This window comes from Panulirus ornatus, chromosome 14 (genome assembly GCF_036320965.1).
Source record: "Panulirus ornatus isolate Po-2019 chromosome 14, ASM3632096v1, whole genome shotgun sequence".
In the NCBI taxonomy this organism is placed as follows: Eukaryota; Metazoa; Arthropoda; class Malacostraca; order Decapoda; family Palinuridae; genus Panulirus; species Panulirus ornatus.
The window spans coordinates 5415119-5438741 of NC_092237.1; the positions used below are offsets into that span (position 1 = coordinate 5415119).

The 23623-nt window shown below is 39.3% G+C and overlaps 1 protein-coding gene across 1 annotated transcript in view; it reads right to left on the minus strand.

Moving 5' to 3' along the window:
• The window catches only part of LOC139753211 (uncharacterized), a 37906-nt gene extending 14865 nt beyond the window's left edge, over nt 1-23041 (minus strand). Inside the window, exons 1-4 of the mRNA XM_071669429.1 lie at nt 22940-23041; nt 20571-21286; nt 12932-15384; nt 5125-7943 (exon numbers count right to left, since the gene is read on the minus strand). Coding sequence (XP_071525530.1) covers nt 5125-7943; nt 12932-15384; nt 20571-20772 — 5474 coding nt within the window. The 5' untranslated portion in view covers nt 20773-21286; nt 22940-23041. The remainder of the gene's footprint in view (nt 1-5124; nt 7944-12931; nt 15385-20570; nt 21287-22939) is intronic.
• Nucleotides 23042-23623: the final 582 nt, after the last annotated feature.

Sequence of the window (23623 nt, forward strand, 5' to 3'; positions counted from 1 at the left end):
TATGTATAACTCATGGTGAGGTGCCTGAGGATTGGCGGAATGCTTGCAGAGTGCCATTATACAAAGGCAAAGGGGATAAGAGTGAGTGCTCAAATTACAGAGGTATAAGTTTGTTGAGTATTCCTGGTAAATTATATGGGACGGTATTGATTGAGAGGGTGAAGGAATGTACAGAGCATCAGATTGGGGAAGAGCAGTGTGGTTTCAGAAGTGGTAGAGGATGTGTGGATCAAGTGTTTGCTTTGAAGAATGTATGTGAGAAATACTTAGAAAAGCAAATGGATTTGTATGTAGCATTTATGGATCTGGAGAAGGCATATGATAGAGTTGATAGAGATGCTCTCTGGATGGTATTAAGAATATATGGTGTGGGAGGCAAGTTGTTAGAAGCAGTGAAAAGTTTTTATCGAGGATGTAAGGCAAGTGTACGTGTAGGAAGAGAGGAAAGTGATTGGTTCTCAGTGAATGTAGGTTTGCGGCAGGGGTGTGTGATGTCTCCATGGTTGTTTAATTTGTTTATGGATGGGGTTGTTAGGGAGGTGAATGCAAGAGTTTTGGAAAGAGGGGCAAGTATGAAGTCTGTTGTGGATGAGAGAGCTTGGGAGGCGAGTCAGTTGTTGTTCGCTGATGATACAGCGCTGGTGGCTGATTCATGTGAGAAACTGCAGAAGCTGGTGACTGAGTTTGGTAAAGTGTGTGAAGAAGAAAGTTGAGAGTAAATGTGAATAAGAGCAAGGTTATTAGGTACAGTAGGGGTGAGGGTCAAGTCAATTGGGAGGTGAGTTTGAATGGAGAAAAACTGGAGGAAGTGAAGTGTTTTAGATATCTGGGAGTGGATCTGTCAGCGGATGGAACCATGGAAGCGGAAGTGGATCATAGGGTGGGGGAGGGGGCGAAAATTTTGGGAGCCTTGAAAAATGTGTGGAAGTCGAGAACATTATCTCGGAAAGCAAAAATGGGTATGTTTGAGGGAATAGTGGTTCCAACAATGCTGTATGGTTGCGAGGCGTGGGCTATGGATAGAGATGTGCGCAGGAGGATGGATGTGCTGGAAATGAGATGTTTGAGGACAATGTGTGGTGTGAGGTGGTTTGATCGAGTAAGTAACGTAAGGGTAAGAGAGATGTGTGGAAATAAAAAGAGCGTGGTCGAGAGAGCAGAAGAGGGTGTTTTGAAATGGTTTGGGCACATGGAGAGAATGAGTGAGGAGAGATTGACCAAGAGGATATATGTGTCGGAGGTGGAGGGAACGAGGAGAAGAGGGAGACCAAATTGGAGGTGGAAAGATGGAGTGAAAAAGATTTTGTGTGATCGGGGCCTGAACATGCAGGAGGGTGAAAGGAGGGCAAGAAATAGAGTGAATTGGAGTCATGTGGTATACAGGGGTTGACGTGCTGTCAGTGGATTGAAGCAAGGCATGTGAAGCGTCTGGGGTAAACCATGGAAAGCTGTGTAGGTATGTATATTTGCGTGTCTGGACGTGTGTATGTACATGTGTATGGGGGGGGGGGGGGGTTGGGCCATTTCTTTCGTCTGTTTCCTTGCGCTACCTCGCAAACGCGGGAGACAGCGACAAAGTATAAAAAAAAAAAAAAAAAAAAAAAAAAAAAAATATATATATATATATATATATATATATATATATATATATATATATATATATACATATATATATATATATATATATATATATATATATATATATATACATATATATATATATATATATATATATATATATATATATATATATATATATATATATATACCTCGCAAACGCGGGAGACAGCGACAAAGCAAAATAAATAAATAAATAAATAAATAAATAAATATATATCTGTTTCCCATTTTAGAAAGTTAAAATACAAGGAGGGGAGGATTTCTGGCCCCCCGCTCCCGTCCCCTCCAGTCGCCTTCTACGACACGTGAGGATGCGTGGGAAGTATTCTTTTCTCCCCTTTTCTGAGCGCTACCTCGCACATATGAGGGGGGAGGGGGATGTTATTCCATGTGTGGCGAGGTGGCGATGGGAATGAATAAAGGCAGACAGTGTGAATTGTGTGCATGTGTATATATGTATGTGTCTGTGTGTGTATATATATGTGTACATTGAGATGTATGGGTATGTATATTTGCGTGTGTGGACGTGTATGTATATACATGTGTATGGGGGTGGGTTAGGCCATTTCTTTCGTCTGTTTCCTTGTGCTACCTCGCAAACGCGGGAGACAGTGACAAAGCAAAATAATAATAATAATAATAATAATATATATATAGAACGAGTGATATGAGAGACGAAAGCAAAACTAGAGAAAATGGGTGCAGAGATGGAGTATGGCAGTGAGATGTGGTGGATAGTGGCAAGCCTGTTTGCAGATGATACTGTGCTGTTTGCAGAGAGAGAACAGGAGTTGCAGAAGGTTGTATGTTACATGATGTATGAAAGTGCAGGAGATTCAAAGTGAATGCAAGTAAAAGTAAAGTAATGGTGTTTGAAAGGAAATGGAGTGAAAGTATACATTTTGTAAAACCATTCAGAGTGAAAGAGGAAAGTGTACTAAATTGTGCTGTGGATATGGGGTGAAAAAGACAGGAAGAAGTGAGGAAATCTAAGTATCTGGGAGTTTCCTTGGGTAAGTGTTTTGAAATGGAAGCAGAGATAAGGGAGAAAGCAGTACTGGGAAGAAGATTCACTGGGTTCCTTAATAGAATAATAGGAAATAGAAAATGGAAAGCATTGCAGATATCTTTTCAACTTAAAAATACTTGCTAAATCTGATAAATAAAATCATTCTTTGTGAGTTTTTAAAGGCAATGATAACGTCTTTGTCATCAGTTTATCTATGTAAGTGTTTTGGTCAACAATTGCATGATCAACAATTCATGAAAGTGTTCAGTTTCACCACCTTGAGCAATTCTTCAGCTAAAGCTGTGACAAGTATCTACAAGCTATATTCTAAAATACTCATATATGGTCATAGAAATCCCAACTTTCGTGCAAATACTCTAAAAATTATTTTCATGTTAGCTGAGACAACTTGGGTAACTGAATGCGCAAATCAAGGCCTTCTCATTAATGCTAAATATTTATTTATTCATCTATTATACTTGATCGCCATTTCCTACATCAGCTTGGTAGCACATGAAGCAAACAAAGAATGACCCATCCACTCATATATATGCATAAACGTACATACACGTACATATATATACATTTACATATATATATCAACATATACATATATATGCACATACACATACATATATACTATTTATTACATGTTTACCAAATGGCGTCCTAGCTTCGTCTCTTCGATGTATATCATCTGACTGTTATATTTCTCTCTTGTGTCTCCCCTGATGATGTGATTATTACACGAAAGTGCACTTGGGAACTTTTCGTGTTTCATTTTCCCTGTGGACTCATAGGAATATACTTTTTTCTTTCTTTCATACTATTCGCCATTTCCCGCATTAGCGAGGTAGCGTTAAGAACAGAGGACTGGGCCTTTGAGGGATTATCCTCACTTGGCCCCCTTCTCTGTTCCTTCTTTTGGGAAAAAAAAAAAAAAAAAAAAAAAAAAAAAAAATGAGAGGGGAGGATTTCCAGCCACCCGCTCCCTTCCCTTTTAGTCGCCTTCTACGACACGCAGGGAATACGTGGGAAGTATTCTTTCTCCCCTATCCCCAGGGATATTCATTTTATTATACTTTGTCGCTGTCTCCCATGTTAGCGAAGTAGTGCAAGGAAACAGACAAAAGAATGGCCCAACCCACCCACATACACATGTATATACATACACGCCCACACGCACATATACATATCTATACATCTCAACGTATACATATATATACACACTTAGACATATACATATATACACATGTACATAATTCATACTGTCTGCACTCATTCATTCCCGTTGCCACCCTGCCATACATGAAATGACTGCCCCCTCCCCCCGCATGTGCGCAAGGTAGCGCTAGGAAAAGACAACAAAGGCCACATTCATTCACATTCGGTCTCTAGCTGTCATGTATAATGCACCAAAACCACAGCTCCCTTTCCACATCTAGGCCTCACAAAACTTTCCATGGTTTACCCCAGACGTTTCACATACTTGCTTGCCTTCATCCATTCCCAGTGCTAACCTGGCCCACAGGAAAGAGCATCACTACCTCCTGCTTCAGCAACATAGCACCAGGAATACAGACATAAAAGGCCACATTCATTCACACTCAAGTGAAAAATCCAACACACAAAAATAAGAAAACTGTCTAATGCACAAAATAACTAAATGAGAGAGAGTACCTACCTTCTACTGTGTAACAGTACCTACCTTCTACTGTGTAACTATGCAGAGATTCTGCTGTGAAGCTACTGAATAGAGGTTACAAAGATGGTTAGGATATATTTTTTTGCATACTCCATGGAACTGAGAAGCTAACTTGGTATATGACAGGAAGCAAAAACAAATGTCCAGAGCAAAAGCTTTCAGCCTGACATTTTTCCATACTCCATGTTACTCAGGAGCTAACATGATACAATACAGCATGCAACTCTAATGTAGAAAGCAAAAGTTGTCACCTAAATGTAGGTTACATTACTTGAAAGCTGTGTAAGTATATGTGTAGGTCAGGTATGGTCATATTTGAGAAGTACAGATTGTTTCCTTGAGTTATGTTAGCCAGTCTCCAAGATTATCATCATCTGCTTCATAAAGACTCTAAATGAAATAATCTGCAACCATGCCAATATTCCAGCTGAAAAAGAATTTTGTTTTTCCAGAATCTTCCAGGTTCAAGTAAGCTTTACTTTCACTGCATTATGCTTGTTGCAGCATTACTTATTTAAAATATGCAAATATATTTCAAATACTATCCTCTCAATAATCAATGCTTAACCAATCAATACACAAATCAAGTGAACAAAATCAAAATCAATAAATATCAAAATAAACAACTGCAGATGAATATAACATATCAGTAACCTAGAGAAAATTCTTGATGAAATTGTCAAAACAAATCATAAAAAAATCACTAACTTAATGGTACAACTAGGCAGTTGAACAAACATAAACTGGACAGAACGTGGAAAAAAAGTAAAGACTGCAATCAATTTCATACCTTGAATCACGAGAATTTTCATCTCGCCTAGAGGGGCTATGTTGTCCATTATGATTGAAGCGGTTGCCTTGCTGTCCAAAATCATTTTCCCAATGTGATGCTCCAAGTGTATGCGAGCTGTGCTGTCCCCTACCCGGGCTAAAGGGCCTGTCAGGACTGTATTGCCATTCATTTTTCCTTGAATCATACAGCTCCCTTGATCTGTCACTTCCTAATGGGGTAAAACTTCTTGAACTATGAATTCTGTAGCCTCTTTCTGAGGTATAACATCTCTCCTCACTTGAGTGTCTTGCTGGACTGCAACTTCTTGTACTATGATTCAGATCATAGGTGTCCTCTCTGTCTACACTGTATTTTCTACTAGGGGTGTTGTATCCTGCCCAACTCGGGCTTCTTGTTGGGCTGATATCATTCTTCCCCGAGTAGTTTACCTCAGGGATAAAGTACCTATCCCCACTACGGTATCTGGCTGCACTGTGACTCCTCGCAGGGCTAAGACTCCTGTTGAGACTACGCTCTCTGCTAAGACTATGCTTTCTCTTACGGCTATCACTTCTCTCGGAACTCAAGATCCGTCCAGAAGAATAGCTTCTTTCTCGACTTCTGCTTCTGGAAGGACTAAAATGTCTAGATTGGCTTCTGTCAAATCTTCTAAACTTAAAAGAGCGGTGCCTTCTGTCCTGACTACTGTGAGTTACTGATTCACAACTTCCACTTGGACTGTGGCTCCTATCTTTGCTAGTATCCTTTTCATCAATCTCTTTACACTTCCCTTCACTACATGGAGATGGTACCAAACTCATGGAAGCTGGAGATATACTTTCCAGATAAGAAGTCTTACTTGAAGCACAACTTATTTCACTAAAGGGACTTACATTAGCAGACGGTGATGAACCCATGGGGGTGGGAGATACACTATCATGAAGTGGACTCTTGCTTGAATTACAATCTATATCAACACTCTTTTGCTTGTCAGTAGTATTTTCTTTTCTACTACATGCATCATCAGGCTGTGTTAGACTCACAGATGGTGATGAACTCTCAGTAACCTGCTTCTTACCAGAGTCACTGCCTTTGTCAACAATGACTGGTTCATTGACAATGCTGTTTCTTACTTCATTTTCAAGATTTGGTGTAGGTCTCAAGGAAGATGAACCTAAATCTATAGATATCAAATTTTTGTTATATTTGCATCTTTTATTTCCACAGTCTTGTTTGTGATCACTATTTTCTTTACTTTCCTTTTCATCATTACCTTGTGAGAGAGGCACAGTAAAATCATTACTTTCCAAAAAGGAAGAAATATTACTTATATGTGTAAAAAGCTTATCATCTAAACAAGCTACTTCTTTTACATCATTAGGAATGAATTCAGGGCAGCAAAGACACAAAGAAGCCTCTGCATAGCTTACACAAGCCTCAGCTATCCTGTTTGCCATATCTGAGGTTGGATGGGCACCATCAAACAAAGTTAAAGTATCTTCTGAATGGGAATGTTTAAAGTCACACATCAAACTACTTAAGTCCCATACAGGTAATTGTTTTTCTTTGGCAAGTGTAACTGCAACTCTGTTTATTCTGTCAATCAAATTCCTAATCTTGTTCATTTTTTCATCAACAGCACTAGACTCTAAATTACTCGTTATAACATGCCCAGTTGCTAAAGCATGCCTCTGAATTTCAAAGTTTCTAAGGGCAAAAAAATCAAATGGATATATGGTGGTAATTATTACATCACAATTAGAAGTTATTTTGCACAGTATTTGTTCAGCTTTCTTCAACGAGCATACAAAATCATCCCATAATTCGTTATCTGAATTCTCATGGTGTAAACAAGGCATTTCTAATTCCTCATGAGACTTACACCCATCATATTTTTCGTAGCTTAAGAAATCATACAGGCCTAAACTAATAACTATAAGTGAATCTTTCATACCCATAATTTCTTTAGCAATGGCATCATCTTCTGATAAATTGCGGAAGCACAACCTGGGCTGCGTAAGAATTGTAAACATTGGCCTTTTGTAAGAAGGCCAGTTTTTTGCAACTACTTCTGTTCTGGAATCACCAATAAGCACAATACTCTGGTACCTATTCATACTGTACAGTTTTAAGGTGTATTGAAAAACTGGAACCATATATTCAAGTGTAACATCCTTTGTAGGATCTAAACCATTTTCCAAACACTGTTTAGTGAATATTTTCTGACCTGAACTTACATTAAAATGTAAGGGATCCCATGGAATTCTTTTACCATCTTTTCTCACACTTACTTTCATCACTTCATGATTAAATTTTTCTGTCATAGTATGAACTGTCTTTTCCAAATCTGACCAATCTGAACGTACCACAGGTGTATGTCCGGTAGTTTCAGTATGAAATGATACTTGGTGTGTGATGAACTTCTTGATATTTGCAGGAAGAATAGTTGTAAAGAACACTTCAGAGTCCTTGCCTAGCATTTTTCGCAATTTAATCCTCATTATTTTCAGTCTGCCAATGACAGACCTACTACGCGAGTTTTTGATGTAAACCTGTTCCATGGGTTTATGGTCCTTTCCACAAGATATATTGGAACAAAAACCAATGATATTATAGATACCAACACTACAAACAAGCAATATTCCTTGAGGATATTTTCTTTTCATGACATGCAGATCAACAGCCTCTTGCAAGTTATCTATAGTCAAACGTGGTACACATTTGATCTCAAGATTGTCAAATGTCTTCTTCAAATCAGAATTCTCTAAGTATTTGATGCGGGAATCTCCAATTATTACCACCTTGTTGAACCTGTAGGTGCTTGGCTTGCCAATTACCTGTAAATAAGATAAAAGAATACTTAAAAAGGATGTAAATGTAGAATAAACCCTTAAAATAACAAAAATCTAACACTATACAGAATAATTTCTTCTCTTAGTACGGCATGTCAGCTGAAAAGTACATAAATAAGAGATGAGGTAGGAAAGTACTAATGAACCTCAGAAAGAACTGGAGTTTCAGAAGGAGGTGAACAGTGTGTGGAAAACAAGAAAAAAAGAAGAAGCAACAGCAAGGGCGAGCAGACTTGGAAGTGGTGGCATGCAAAGTAACAAGTCATGGCATACGGCAAAGTGAAAAGAGAGGGTCATGAAATCCTTATGTTACGAGGAAAGTAATGAAACTGCAGTTCAGCTTTTCAAGGTAACGAGTAACAGTGTTCTTAAGTAGATAGTCAGGCCATTTGATATCAGTATAACCCAAGGTGAGGTGTTTTAGGTCTGGCGCAATTCATGTATAGTGCCCTTAACGGCAAGGGAGATGAAAGTGAATGTTAAAACTACAGTCCCCTGACTATCCCTATTAAGGTGTACAAGACATGAATGGTTGAGAGGATTGCAGGAACTGAAGAACACCAGAATGAAGGAAACAGTACTGGTATGGCTTTATGCAACGTAAAAGATGTGAGGATCTGGTGTTTGCTGTGAAGAGTTTGTGTGAAATACTTGGAAAATGAGTAAATTATATGTAACATCTACAGGTCTGTAAGAAGTGCATCAAAGGGTTAACAGAGTGGCCTAGTTAAAATGTTTAAATGGGGAGGACCTGGAGGAAGTGGAGTGCTTTTTGCACTTGGAAATGGACTAGGCAAGGGATGGAACCATGGGGACTGAAGAGAGAGATTGAATCTGGGTGTACTGGCAATTAAGAGAAAGGAGAGTTCAGTGTCCATTATGTCAATACTGGGTGCATTTGAAGGTATAGTAGTCTTGACAAAGCTCTATGAAGAGATGCCTCAGATACTGAATGCAAAGGAATAAAAGGAATTGGATATATCGGAAATGGAATGTCTGATGATATGTGGTGTGAGGCAGCCTGACTGTGTAACAGTGGTTCCTAACCCGGGGAATATCGCCCTCCACTGGGCATTCATTTAAATTATGGAGGAAGGTAAGCACTAGCTGGTACTTCAAAAATTTCACTGTGCTTGATTTAAAAATATGAAAAAAAGAGTATGGAAGCAATAACTGTTTGCAGAACACATACACATCAACTTTCTGTCCACCAACCTCAATGCAACATTAGAACTTCAGTTGCTATGAGTGTTTCTCCCATCCTATACTTAAAATTTTTTTTTAAATTTACAGAGGAGGGTTGATGTGTTGGAAATGAAATGTCTAAGGATAATATGTGAAGTGAGGTGGTTTGATCGAGTAAGTAATGAAAGAATAAGAGAGATGTGTGGTAATAAAAAGTGTATGGTTGAGAGAGCAAAAGAGGGAGTGTTGAAATGGTTTGGACAAATGGAGAGTATGAGTGAGAAAAGATTCACAAAGAAGATATATGTGTCAGAGGTGGAGGGAACAAGAAGCGGGGGACCAAATTGGAGGTTTGTGGATGGAGTGAAAAAGATTTTGAGCAATCAGGGCCTGAACAAGCAGAAGGGTGAGAGGCGTGCAAGGAAAAGAGTGAATTGGAACGATGTGTTATACAGGGGTCAACATGCTGTCAATGAACTGGACCAGGGCATGTGAAATGTCTGGGATAAACCATGTAGAAGTCTGTGGGGCCTGGATGTGGATAGGGAGTTGTGATTTCAGTGCACTACATACGATAGCTAGAGACTTTCGGTGCACTACGCAAGACAGTGAGAGACTGAGTGTGTACGAATGTGGCCTTTTTTGTCTTTTTTCCTTGCACTACAATGCTGACGCAATGGGTGGCGATGCTGTTGCCTGAGGGGCAGGGTGGCGCCGGGAATGGATTAAGGCAAACAAGTGTGAATATGTATATGTGTATATATGTATTTGTTTGTGTATGTATATGTGTATACATTGATATGTACATGTATGTGCATTTATGTATACATGTATGTATATGAGAGGATGGGTCTTTCTTCGTCTGTTTCCTGGTGCTACCTCACTGATGCAGGTAAGGGCAATCAAGTATAAAAAAAATCATATTTCAAAAGTTTTCATAAATATATAGAAATTCAATAGTTTTCTTATGACGGGAATTCATTAACTTCTCCTTATGGATTAATTATATATGGATTTTCAACAGATGGCATTCCTAATGTAAAACTGATTTGAATTTTTATTAGGGAGGAATCAGGCATCTTGTTTCTTAAAGTTGGGATGCTGGGTTAAGAAAGGTTAGGAACCACAGGTACAAGGAATGACAATATAATTCATGTGTGGTAGTATGCATAGTATGAATGGAGCTGACGATAGATATGATGAAATGGTTCAAACACTTGGATCATAAGAGAAGACTGACAAAGAGGCTCTGCATGTCAGACATGGAGGGAGGAATATGGAGTGGGAAAACGGAAGGATGGAGTGAAAGAAGCTTCAGTATATTGGGGCCTGAACATTCTGGAGGGTTAGAGGTATGTATGGGAAAGAATTAAATGTATCAATGTTGTAAAAGAGGGGTAATGCATTTTCAATGGATGGAACCTGAGTATGTGAAGGGGTCAAGGCAAACCACTGAATAGTCTATGGGGCTTAGCTGTGACTGGTTGGTTCCAATTACATGCATTTCATATAACATGTCAAGATTGGATGTGTGCAGATGGGGCTTTTTTTTGTCTGTGCCTAGGGCTATCTCACTAAGTAAAGAGAGACCATATAAGTATGACAAATATACCCTCTCTTCTTATCCATTTCATATCTTAGGGAGAATAAAAAGATATTCTGGAAGGAGGTAAATAAAGTGCGTAAGACAAGGGAGCAAATGGGAACTTCAGTGAAGGGCGCAAATGGGGAGGTGACAACAAGTAGTGGTGATGTGAGAAGGAGATGGAGTGAGTATTTTGAAGGTTTGTTGAATGTGTTTGATGATAGAGTGGCAGATATAGGGTGTTTTGGTCGAGGTGGTGTGCAAAGTGCGAGGGTTAGGGAAAATGAGTTGGTAAACAGAGAAGAGGTAGTAAAAGCTTTGCGGAAGATGAAAGCCGGCAAGGCAGCAGGTTTGGATGGTATTGCAGTGGAATTTATTAAAAAAGGGGGTGACTGTATTGTTGACTGGTTGGTAAGGTTATCTAATGTATGTATGACTCATGGTGAGGTGCCTGAGGATTGGCGGAATGCATGCATAGTGCCATTGTACAAAGGCAAAGGGGATAAGAGTGAGTGCTCAAATTACAGAGGTATATGTTCGTTGAGTATTCCTGGCAAATTATATGGGAGGGTATTGATTGAGAGGGTGAAGGCATGTACAGAGCATCAGATTGGGGAAGAGCAGTGTGGTTTCAGAAGTGGTAGAGGATGTGTGGATCAGGTGTTTGCTTTGAAGAATGTATGTGAGAAATACTTAGAAAAGCAAATGGATTTGTATGTAGCATTTATGGATCTGGAGAAGGTATATGATAGAGTTGATAGAGATGCTCTGTGGAAGGTATTAAGAATATATGGTGTGGGAGGCAAGTTGTTAGAAGCAGTGAAAAGTTTTTATCGAGGATGTAAGGCATGTGTACGTGTAGGAAGAGAGGAAAGTGATTGGTTCTCAGTGAATGTAGGTTTGCGGCAGGGGTGTGTGATGTCTCCATGGTTGTTTAATTTGTTTATGGATGGGGTTGTTAGGGAGGTGAATGCAAGAGTTCTGGAAAGAGGGGCAAGTATGAAGTCTGTTGGGGATGAGAGAGCTTGGGAAGTGAGTCAGTTGTTGTTCGCTGATGATACAGCGCTGGTGGTTGATTCATGTGAGAAACTGCAGAAGCTGGTGACTGAGTTTGGTAAAGTGTGTGAGAGAAGAAAGTTAAGAGTAAATGTGAATAAGAGCAAGGTTATTAGGTACAGTAGGGTTGAGGGTCAATTCAACTGGGAGGTGAGTTTGAATGGAGAAAAACTGGAGGAAGTGAAGTGTTTTAGATATCTGGGAGTGGATCTGGCAGCGGACAGAACCATGGAAGCGGAAGTGGATCATAGGGTGGGGGAGGGGGCGAAAATTCTGGGAGCCTTGAAGAATGTGTGGAAGTCGAGAACATTATCTCGGAAAGCAAAAATGGGTATGTTTGAAGGAATAGTGGTTCCAACAATGTTGTATGGTTGCGAGGCGTGGACTATGGATAGAGTTGTGCGCAGGAGGATGGATGTGCTGGAAATGAGATGTTTGAGGACAATGTGTGGTGTGAGGTGGTTTGATCGAGTAAGTAACGTAAGGGTAAGAGAGATGTGTGGAAATAAAAAGAGCGTGGTTGAGAGAGCAGAAGAGGGTGTTTTGAAATGGTTTGGTCACATGGAGAGAATGAGTGAGGAAAGATTGACCAAGAGGATATATGTGTCGGAGGTGGAGGGAACGAGGAGAAGAGGGAGACCAAATTGGAGGTGGAAGGATGGAGGGAAAAAGATTTTGTGTGATCGGGGCCTGAACATGCAGGAGGGTGAAAGGAGGGCAAAGAATAGAGTGAATTGGAGCGATGTGGTATACCGGGGTTGAAGTGCTGTCAGTGGATTGAATCAAGGCATGTGTATGGGGGTGGGTTGGGCCATTTCTTTCGTCTGTTTCCTTGCGCTACCTCGCAAACGCGGGAAACAGCGACAAAGCAAAAAAAAAAAAAAAAAATCTTAAAGAGGCAGAATCAGGAACATACAACTGAGCCTTAGAGGTGTAAATGGAGTAAGTTTAAATTACATACAACTTGCATGGTGCAAATCAAAATGGGGAGATGTGATGTCTGTGGGCTCACTGTAGATGGGGGCTATGATTTTGGTGCATGCTAGCAACAGAATGTATGCATAACGTGTAAATCGCATATACACCCAAGTATATTAAATCTCAAACATATATTGATGAATAAATGATAACCGAAAATAAGACTTACCTTTTTGTACAGTGGGTCTTCAACTTCCTTTGCCTCTTCATCAACTTCTTTTCTTATCATTTCTATGTACCTGCTTATCTGATCTTTCATATCACTTGAATTAGTTTGTTCACTACAAGTAGCAATTTCATCCTCTGTTTTTCCAGAGTTATGATCCAATATGTAGTGTGCAGGTAAAGGATGATGTGACTGTGGTGATGTCCCTTTACATTCCTTTTTATCTCTGTCACTGGCCAACTCACATCCATCATCCTGCTTTGGGATACCATCCTCCACTTTAACATCATCAGTTTCCTGCTTACATTCAGCATCATCTTTTCCTACATTTTTCCCCTCCTGCTTCATATTCTTCATTTTTGAAAGATTAATTTCTTTCTTTAATTCACTATCCTGCTTTTTCAAACTCTTCACTTCATGCTCATATTTGGCAATTGTTTGTTCTGAAACAGGCTCTCCCTTAGATGCAGAGCTTTTCTGTAAGGATGAGTTATTTGCTTGCCTGGACTTGTTTTCCTGTCCAGAATCCACATTCACCTTCATAAACTTTGAATCCTCTATTCCTGAATCCTTTACTTCCTCAACAGCCTTATGTTTTCCCTGTTGAGATACCTCAACTGCCTTCTCTGATTTCAAATCTTCCTTTTTAGAGTCATTAGCCGATTGTACAGAGTTTGGGTCTCTCTGTTTATCGTCTTTAGTCAACTGCTCAGCCTTGGGATCTTTGTGTTTGGACTCTTTAGTCTTCTCTTCAGACTGAGAAGTGTTCCAGTTAGAATCCTTCACTGTCTTATCAAACTTGGGATCTTCCTGTCTGGAATCCTTATCTGCCTGCTTCAATTTTTTATTCTCCAGTGTAAACTCAACAGCTGCCTGCTTTGACTTGGGCTCTTTTAGTTCAGAATACTCAGTCGCCTCAAACTTAGGAGTTTCCAGTTCATCACTCTCAGTTGTATGCTCAGATTTAAGTTCTTGCTCTGAGTCATCCACTGCCTGCTTATGCTCAAATTGTTTCCCTTTAGAAACTGTATCAGCCTGCTCAAACTTCAAATCTTTCAGTTTACAACTGTCTGTTGCTCGTTTAGATTCAAAATCTTTCAAATCATAATCCTCAGGTGTCTTCTTGAGCATTTCATCTTTCCGTTTGGAGTCCTTAGTCCCCAGCTCTATATCTACATCTTGATCCTCCTGGGTGGATTTTTCTTCTTGCAGCATTTCTGAAGTGGCACTTCCATTACTGTTATTCCTGCATCTAAATTTTTCTGAGTCATCCTTCTTTGGCACTTGCACAAAATTCCCATCTATTGTTTCATGGTCTTCATTACCAGTCAATTCACAATGGGTGCCAGTTATTTCACAGGCAGCAACAGTTTTGTCGAAGCTAGTACTGGGATTTTCACTGGTGGTAATGACTCTCCCAGAGATACCACTGGTCATCTCATGGCTGGCACACTGCGTCTCAAAGCCAGTAAAAGTCATTTCATGTCGAGCACTGGTAACCTCACAACCACCATGGGTTGTCTCAAAGTTGGCACAATTTCTTTCAAGGCTGACATTAGATGTTGTGCAGATAACACTGTTTATCTCACAAGTTGTACTGGTGAGCTCACAACTGAGTCTTTCACTGCTAACACTGGCCTCATCAGCATCAGACACACCTTTATTCAGTTTTGAGTTATCCTTTTCAATGTGCTCTTTAACATCTTCACTCTGCTTTTCCTTTGCAACATTCTTCTCATTTGAATTTTCTTTATTTCTAATTTTCTTATCTGACCTACATTTGTCACTCCCTCTTTTGTCTGAGCTTGTCTGGTCTTGGTGACAACTTTTCTTCTTGTCAAGCTTTTGTGAGTTCACCAGTTTATCATCTATTCTTGGGGACTCTTTCTTCTTGTGTTCTGATCCGCCCTCTTTAACACAAACTTTCTTATCATCTTTCCTCTTATTGTCTAAATGATGTCGATCTTGCTTTCTATGACCTGATCTATGGCGAGAGCATCTTTCTTTATCAAGAGCCCTTTTGTTATCTTGTTTATGTGATGCTCTGGAATGTTTCCCCTTATCTGATGATTTTTCAGAAAGACTCCTGTCCTGATCACAAGTTGTTCTATCCTTTGAAGATGCTTTCCTAAATTTTTCTTTCGAGTCACCCCTTTTATGGCTTCTAGAAGGGCCACTACTTGATCTTCTTCCATCTTTAGTCAACCTTGAGGAGTCTTTCTGTCTGTGAGGCCTATCCCTCCTGTTCTGATGCTTATGACTCCTACCATTTTCTGATCTTCGATGCTGCCCATGTCTGATTCGTGCTTTACTAGTGTCCTCTCTACTGTCAGTGATTTGTGAGGGACTCGTACACTGTATTTCTTGGTCATCCTCCTCATCATACGCAACATCAACTACTTCAAAATCCTCCATGTTGAAGAATTCTGGTTCACTTTCTCTATCAGCTTCCTCTTCTGAAAAGTTTAACAAACGTATTTTAGCTGCTAATACTCTCTTAGTATCAAAGACCCAACAGTAAAGCTTAACAACTTTGCCATGTTTTCCCTACATTCAAAAATGGATGACTCGAATAAAATTCCTACCAAATATTTGTTATCAAATCTAAACCTATAAGTACTGTACTAGGGTTCAAGAGCAGTAATAAAAAATTATGCAGACTAATTCTACCAATATGTCTGGCTAATGCCTGAATGAAGCAGTCATCATATACTTGCATTAAGAAATATCAATCCATAGAGAAAGTAGGCATAGCATCAATATATATGGTGAAGAACAAGTGGGAGGATACATAATAAAAGGTAGACTAAGTTACAATACATAATGGTTTATCCCTGGGGATAGGGGAGAAAGAATACTTCCCACGCATTCCCCACGTGTCATAGAAGGCGACTAAAGGGGACGGGAGAGGGGGGCTGGAAACCCTCCCCTCCTTGTATTTTAACTTTCTAAAAGAGGAAACAGAGGGAGTCACGCGGGGAGTGCTCATCCTCCTCGAAGGCTCAGATTGGGGTGTCTAAATGTGTGTGGATGTAACCAAGATGAGAAAAAAGGAGAGATATGTAGTATGTTTGAGGAAAGGAACCTGGATGTTTTGGCTCTAAGGAAACAAAGCTCAAGGGTAAAGGGGAAGAGTGATTTGGGAATGTCTTGGGAGTAAAGTCAGGGGTTAGTGAGAGGACAAGAGCAAGGGAAGGAGTAGCACTATTCCTGAAACAGGAGTGGTGGGAGTATGTGATAGAGTGTAAGAAAGTAAACTCTAGACTGATATGGGTAAAACTGAAAGTGGATGGAGAGAGATGCCTGATTATTGGTGCATATGCACCTGGGCATGAGAAGAAAGATCATGAGAGGCAAGTGTTTTGGGAGCAGCTGAGTGAATGTGTTAGTAGTTTTGATGCACGAGACCAGGTTATAGTGAAGGGTGATTTGAATGCAAAGGTGAGTAATGTGGCAGTTGAGGGAATTATTGGTGTACATGGGGTGTTCAGTGTTGTAAATGGAAATGGTGAAGAGCTTGTAGATTTATGTGCTGAAAAAGGACTAGTGATTGGGAATACCTGGTTTAAAAAAAGAGATATATATAAGTATATGTATGTAAGTAGGAGAGATGGCCAGAGAGCGTTATTGGATTGTGTATTAATTGATAGGCGCGTGAAAGAGAGACTTTTGGATGTTAATGTGCTGAGAGGTGCAACTGGAGGGATGTCTGATCATTATCTTGTGGAGGCGATGGTGAAGATTTGTAGAGGTTTTCAGAAAAGAAGAGAGAATGTTGGGGTGAAGAGAGTGGTGAGAGTAAGTGAGCTTGGGAAGGAGACTTGTGTGAGGAAGTACAAGGAGAGACTGAGTACAGAATGGAAAAGGCGAGAACAAAGGACGTAAGGGGAGTGGGGGAGGAATGGGATGTATTTAGGGAAGCAGTGATGGCTTGCGCAAGGGATGCTTTTGGCATGAGAAGCGTGGGAGGTGGGCAGATTAGAAAGGGTAGTGAGTGGTGGGATGAAGAAGTAAGATTATTAGTGAAAGAGAAGAGAGAGGCATTTGGATGATTTTTGCAGGGTAATAATGCAAAAGACTGGGAGATGTATAAAAGAAAGAGGCAGGAGGTAAAGAGAATGGTGCAAGAGGCAAAAAAGAGGGCAAATGAGAGTTGGGGTGAGAGAGGATCATTAAATTTTAGGGAGAATAAAAAGATGTTTTCGAAGGAGGTAAATAAAGTGCGTAAGACAAGGAAACAAATGGGAAGGTGATAACAAGTAGTACTTATGTGAGGAGATGGAGTGAGTATCTTGAAGGTTTGTTGAATGAGTTTGATGATAGAGTGGCAGATATAGGTGTTCTGGTCGAGGTAGTGTGCAATGTGAGAGGGTTAGGGAGAATGATTTCGTAAACTGAGAAAAGGTAGTAAAAGCTTTGTGGAAAATGAAAGCCAGCAAGGCAACAGATTTGGATGGTATTGCAGTGGAATTTATTATAAAAGGGGGTGACTGCATTGTTGACTGGTTGGTGAGGTTCTTTAATGTATGTACGACTCATGGTGAGGTGCCTGAGGATTGGCGGAATGCTTGCATAATGCCATTGTACAAAGGCAGAGGGGATAAAAGTGAGTGCTCAAATTACAGACGTATAAGTTTGTTGAGCATTCCTGGAAAATTACATGGGAGGGTATTGATTGAGAGGACATGTACAGAGCATCAGATTGGGGAAGAGCAGTGTGGTTTCAGAAGTGGTAGAGGATGTGTGGATCAGGTGTTTGCTTTGAAGAATGTATATGAGAAATAATTAGAAAACCAAATGGATTTGTAAGTAGCATTTATGGATCTGGAGAAGGCATATGATAGAGTTGATAGAGATGCTCTGTGAAAGGTATTAAGAATATATGGTGTGAGAGGCAAGTTGTTAGAAGCAGTGAAAAGTTTTTATCATGGATGTAAGGCATCTGTGCGTGTAGGAAGAGGAAAGTGATTGGTTCTCAGTGAATGTTGGTTTGTGGCAGGGGTGTGTGATGTCTCCATGGTTGTTTAATTTGTTTATGGATGGGGTTGTTAGGGAGGTGAATGCAAGAGTTTTGGTAAGAGGGGCAAGTATGCAGTCAAAACTGTTGTGGATGAGAGAGCTTGGGAAGTGAGTCAGTTGTTGTTCGCTGATGATACAGCGCTGGTGGCTGAATCGTGTGAGAAACTGCAGAAGCTGGTGACTGAGTTTGGTAAAGTGTGTGAAAGAAGAAAGTTAAGAGTAAATGTGAATAAGAGCAAGGTTATTAGGTACAGTAGGGTTGAGGGTCAAGTCAATTGGGAGGTAAGTTTGAATGGAGAAAAACTGGAGGAAGTGAAGTGTTTTAGATATCTGGGAGTGGATTTGGCAGCGGATGGAACCATGGAAGCAAAAGTGAACCATAGGGTGGGGGAGGGGGCGAAAGTTCTGGGAGCATTGAAGAATGTGTAGAAGTCAAGAACATTATCTCAGAAAGCAAAAATGGGTATGTTTGAAGGAATAGTGGTTCCAACAATGTTATTTGGTTGCGAGGCGTGGGCTATAGATAGTGTTGTGCGGAGGAGGGTGGATGTGCTGGAAATAAGATGTTTGAGGACAATATGTGGTGTGAGGTGGTTTGATCGAGTAAGTAATAATTGGGTAAGAGAGATGTGTGGTAATAAAAAGAGTGTGGTTGAGAGAGCAGAAGAGGGTGTTTTGAAATGGTCTGGTCACATGGAGAGAATGAGTAAGGAAAGATTGACAAAGAGGATATGTGTCAGAGGTGGAGGGAACGAGGAGAAGTGGGAGACCAAATTGGAGGTGGAAAGATGGAGTGAAAAAGACTTTGAGTGATCGGGGCCTGAACATGCAGGAGGGTGAAAGGCGGGCAAGGAATAGAGTGAATTGGAACGATGTGGTATACTGGGGTTGACGTGCTGTCAATGGATTGAACCAGGGCATGAGAAGCATCTGGGGTAAACCATGGAAAGTTCTGTGGGGCCTGGATGTGGAAGGGAGCTGTGGTTTCGTTGCATTATTACATGACAGCTAGAGACTGAGTGTGAACGATGTGGCCTTTGTAGTCTTTTCCTAGCGCTACCTCATGCACAAGCAGGGGGAGGGGGTTATTATTTCATGTGTGGCGGGGTGGCGATGGAAATGAATAAAGGCAGACAGTATGAATTATGTACATGTGTATATATGTTATATGTCTGTGTGTGTATATATATATGTATATGTTGAGATGTATAGGTATGTATATTTGCGTGTGTGGACGTGTATGTATATACATGGGTATGTGGGTGGGTTGGGCCATTCTTTCATCTGTTTCCTTGCACTACCTCACTAACGCAGGAGACAGCGACAAAGTAAAATAATTGAATAAATAAATAGTTTGGTAACCTTGAAAAGAAAGTGCCAAGAAGTTCGTACGAAAATAATGAAATTATCTTTTTTTCTGACAAGAATATGCAGGAAACAGAGGAGCAAAAAAGCCTAAAAAGTAAAAAACAGACATTTTGGAAAACTCATATTTAGATGTGATTTGAGCAATCAACAATGTACAAAAATCTTCAAAACCAAGCTCAGTAATCCTATTATTTCCACATAAACCTGACACCATTAAGCAACATCCATAAAAGGTAAACATAATCCCATCAAAGTGACAGCCTGCTAACAAACAACAACATGTCACCTCAGATCATCTCTCCATTGTAAGTAACAACTAGCACTAGTTCAAGTAAACTGAGGAGTGGGTAGGGGGGTCATTTATTTGTCTCCAGTTTGTATTCTAATGCTCAAAAACAAGTTCTTCAAAAGCACAACTCATTTCCTGAGTATCAGGGGCAGGTGCTGATAACTAACCCCTTTTTCTGTTATCCAGTATGGATTTCAAGGAACATTACTGTCAGGTCTAAAACACATTTTTTATCAAAAAAGTAACTGACAATGCCAAACTATATATCTTTTTTGGATAACATGCTTTTTTAGGCATCCCATTTAAAATCAATTATACAACAAAAGGGTCAAATAACAGCTGAAATAAACCAATATCATCACTCTAATCAACTTCCTATTACAGTACAAACAAAACAAGTATACATGAAAATTTTCATCATTCAATTATCCTCTGGGTAAACCTTTTTTATACTCACTAGCTGTCAATAAAGATCTTATTTCTTAAACTATTTAATTCCTTCCTTTGTTGAAGCATGCACCTGTTTAATATTATCAATTATCCACTCCTAATATTCCTAATACTACATAGGATTAGCTGTCTACCCACTCTATGGGTGGGGACAGTGAGAAGGGGAAAGATTTACCACTGGCATATATTTCTTGGGAGGTGGGGGGATGGTGAGGGTCTGAAAATCCCCTACCACCCACATCACTTTGGCATAAACTCTTGGCATGCTGTGAAAGGGGAACTGGCTACCCTAACCAAAAGGGCTGCCCATGATCTGAAGGTACTCACACAGTTTGATTTTCAAATTCTCATGTTTTTGCAATATATAAAAAGAGAGACAGGCAAATAAACAGATAGCCAGAGAGATAGATATCTAGATAGAAAGTGACATGTACAAGATATATCCATTATAATACGATGATGTCTCCAACACATAAATCTTGTAGTGTTTCAAAATATCAACTGTTATCTACATACCCCTAAAATCCTCTCCATTTTCTTTATCCTCTGGCTTCTGTCCTTGAGAAACATAAGAATCTTCATTGCTGCTGCTTCCTAATTCCTTGACTTCATTTTCACACTCTCCACTACCGCTATCAACTATTTCTTTCTCATCACTGCCATTTCTATTTTCCTCTGAATCCAGACAATCACTACTTTCCACTTCCATCATCATCATCAAGTTCTGATTGCTTTTTGACTTTGTCAAATACTTTCAATCACTTACACACAACCCTTCAGTGTCAAGTGTCATTGCGCTGTCAGTGATTAGCTTTTCAACATGGAACATAAAAATCAACTTCCAAAGATGTAATACTCTTCATGTTAGCCATCTTAGTGAGTATCATTCAAACTTTAAATGTTTTCAAGATTAAATACAACATAAGCACAGATATAACACTCATAATGACATGACACTGCCACTCTGTACCATCTGAGATTTAGCCGATCATGAATGAATCAAAAAAGGAAATAACTATTAAGGAGCATATATACAGTTATATGAGCTTTGTTCAAATGTTTGCTGCAGTTTTCGCTGTATTCATAAAGCAGGACATATGCCTTCAAAAGTCAGCTTGTGGATTCTGACATGGTGTTATGAGATGCAGCTGATTCTCCATGTTCTGTATCTACAGTATCTACAGCATGTATTAGTGCTTGATCAGCTTCCATGAACACATCCAAACGAATACCTGAAAATAATCTATACTTAATTATCCATATAATTAACAAAACTAAATACTAAATAATAAACCATAATCTTAATTTCAAGCCAAACACAGTATCACATTAAGTCATATAAAACAAACCAATGGTTGACAGTTTTCCTAAAAATATCAAACTTTAGAAATGTTTACAGCATATCAAGCCTTTATTCCAACATAATTTTAAAAATGTGATTTTGGTTAATACTTAAAAAAATAACTAAAACCAGTTAAAGAAAACATTGGACTTTCTGTCACTATTCAATATGAAAAACAAGGCATTAGGAAAACTTTGATGAGCTAGGGAGGGAGAGAAAGAGAGAGAGAGAGAGATAGAGAGAGAGAGAGAGAGAGAGAGAGAGAGAGAGAGAGAGAGAGCTGCCACTTTTCACAATCAATCCACCATACACCACTCACTGTCCTTTGGCATTTCATTCGTAAAACATCCATCCTCTTCCATTTTTTTGGAATAAAATGACCCAAAATATTGTTTTGGGAATAGTGAACCCTCAAACATACCCATCTATACCCAAACAATGGCCTCATCTTCCACATGTTCCTTAAATTTCTTAAGTGTTTCTGAAAATACAGTGTTTTTCAAGTAGAAAGAAAAAACTACTTCCTTATGAAATGAAAGAACATGAAACAAATTAAGAGAACAACAAACAACAGAGTAACAGGTAAAATTAGCACAGAGCACTAACCAACCTGATTTTTTGTTTATACCATGAAATATGTATCCTCATAATTATATCCTAAATTGCCACCTTACCCACTTATGCATTCAGGCCTCCTAGCAACAAAATTCTAACCCATGCAACAAAATTGTCAAACAATTCACTCAGCTAAAAAAAATACTTTATCATCCCTCTTACTTTAGGGACACCTCACATTTCACCCCTTCTTTCAAATTTCAATAGGAAACAAAATAATGCTACAGATGTTTCAGTCTAAATCAAATGTACTAAATACTAGGAACTTACAGACATGCATTTCATTCAAACTCATGAGTTATTTTTGAGGTGACCCCAAACTGGTACATTACCATAAAATCCCTCAATATCTAAACCTAACAGTGATGCTGAGCTAAACTAGCACGTTACCTCAATGTCCTTCAATTTCATGAATACATGGCAGAGAGGCAGCCTCAAAATTTAAACTAACATTTGGTTACTCTGACTACATATGAAACTAAATAACTGAAGTGCCAGAACACAAATGAAGTTGATCTCGGCCCCTTAGGAAAACATGGTTTAGGTTTCATTGGGTTTTTTATATTTTCAGTCGTTTTCCATTGTTTTCCTGGATTAAATACACATTTTCCCCTCATCTTCAGGACTGAAGTACAGTCCTCCTATCACCCCTTCATTATGGTCTGCCAAACGATTACCATTCTTTCGTAACATCGGCTAATTTAGAGTTGGTAAAGTTGTGCTATGATTTCTCGTTAAGATTAAAAGTGGTAGTTGGTGGAAGAATCATGCAAGGTTACGGTTGCTAATATAAACAGCAATTGTAGGAGAGAAACCAGAGGCCAGCGACGATTTGTTCCCATTATTACTACCTGAACCTTAAACTGTCTTTTATCTACCCCATGGCCAAAGGAACTCTTGAATAGAAAACAGTCAGTATGCAACATACGCTTGGTTTTCCTACGTGTTTTCAAGCGTTATGAATGAAAAGCTTAGAAAACTTTTCTCTAATGCCGCACCAATATGGCGACTCGACGTGACCACAGTGTTTGGAGTCTGTACGTCGTTGTCTTCCAGGCTACACATTAACCCTCTATCCCTTTAAATTTTTTTTTCTAAATTTTCCTCCTGTAAAAGGTTACTTATTTGATTTCTCATTTCTAAGGCGTGCAGTTACAGAATGAATAAATTACATACTTTAAATCATCTATTCTGTTAGGCTGAACTTTTTTTCTTGCCAGCTTCTGGCATCTGACATCTATCAGCCATTGTTAATCATCTCTACAAATCACTCACACATTATGATTACGAAAAAATTGTGAATAGAAACGGTGTTCTTACATTATACATTAGAATCCCAAGCGATGCTTCAGAATAATTATTCTAAACATGAAATAGTCAAAAGTATGGATGTTGCTGTTGAGACTAATACAATAATACAGTTTACTGCCTAGAGATATTCCATAATACACATTTAATGAAGCCTGAAACCATGATTTCGTTTTAAGGTCTTGCAAACTGTGGAATATGTGCAGTATACTGCCAGGAGCATCTAAATTCACAGGTGAGGAGGGAGCTCAAGGCATCTGTAGCACAGTGACCGGTTGAAACAATGTTTCTAAGGATACTGGCA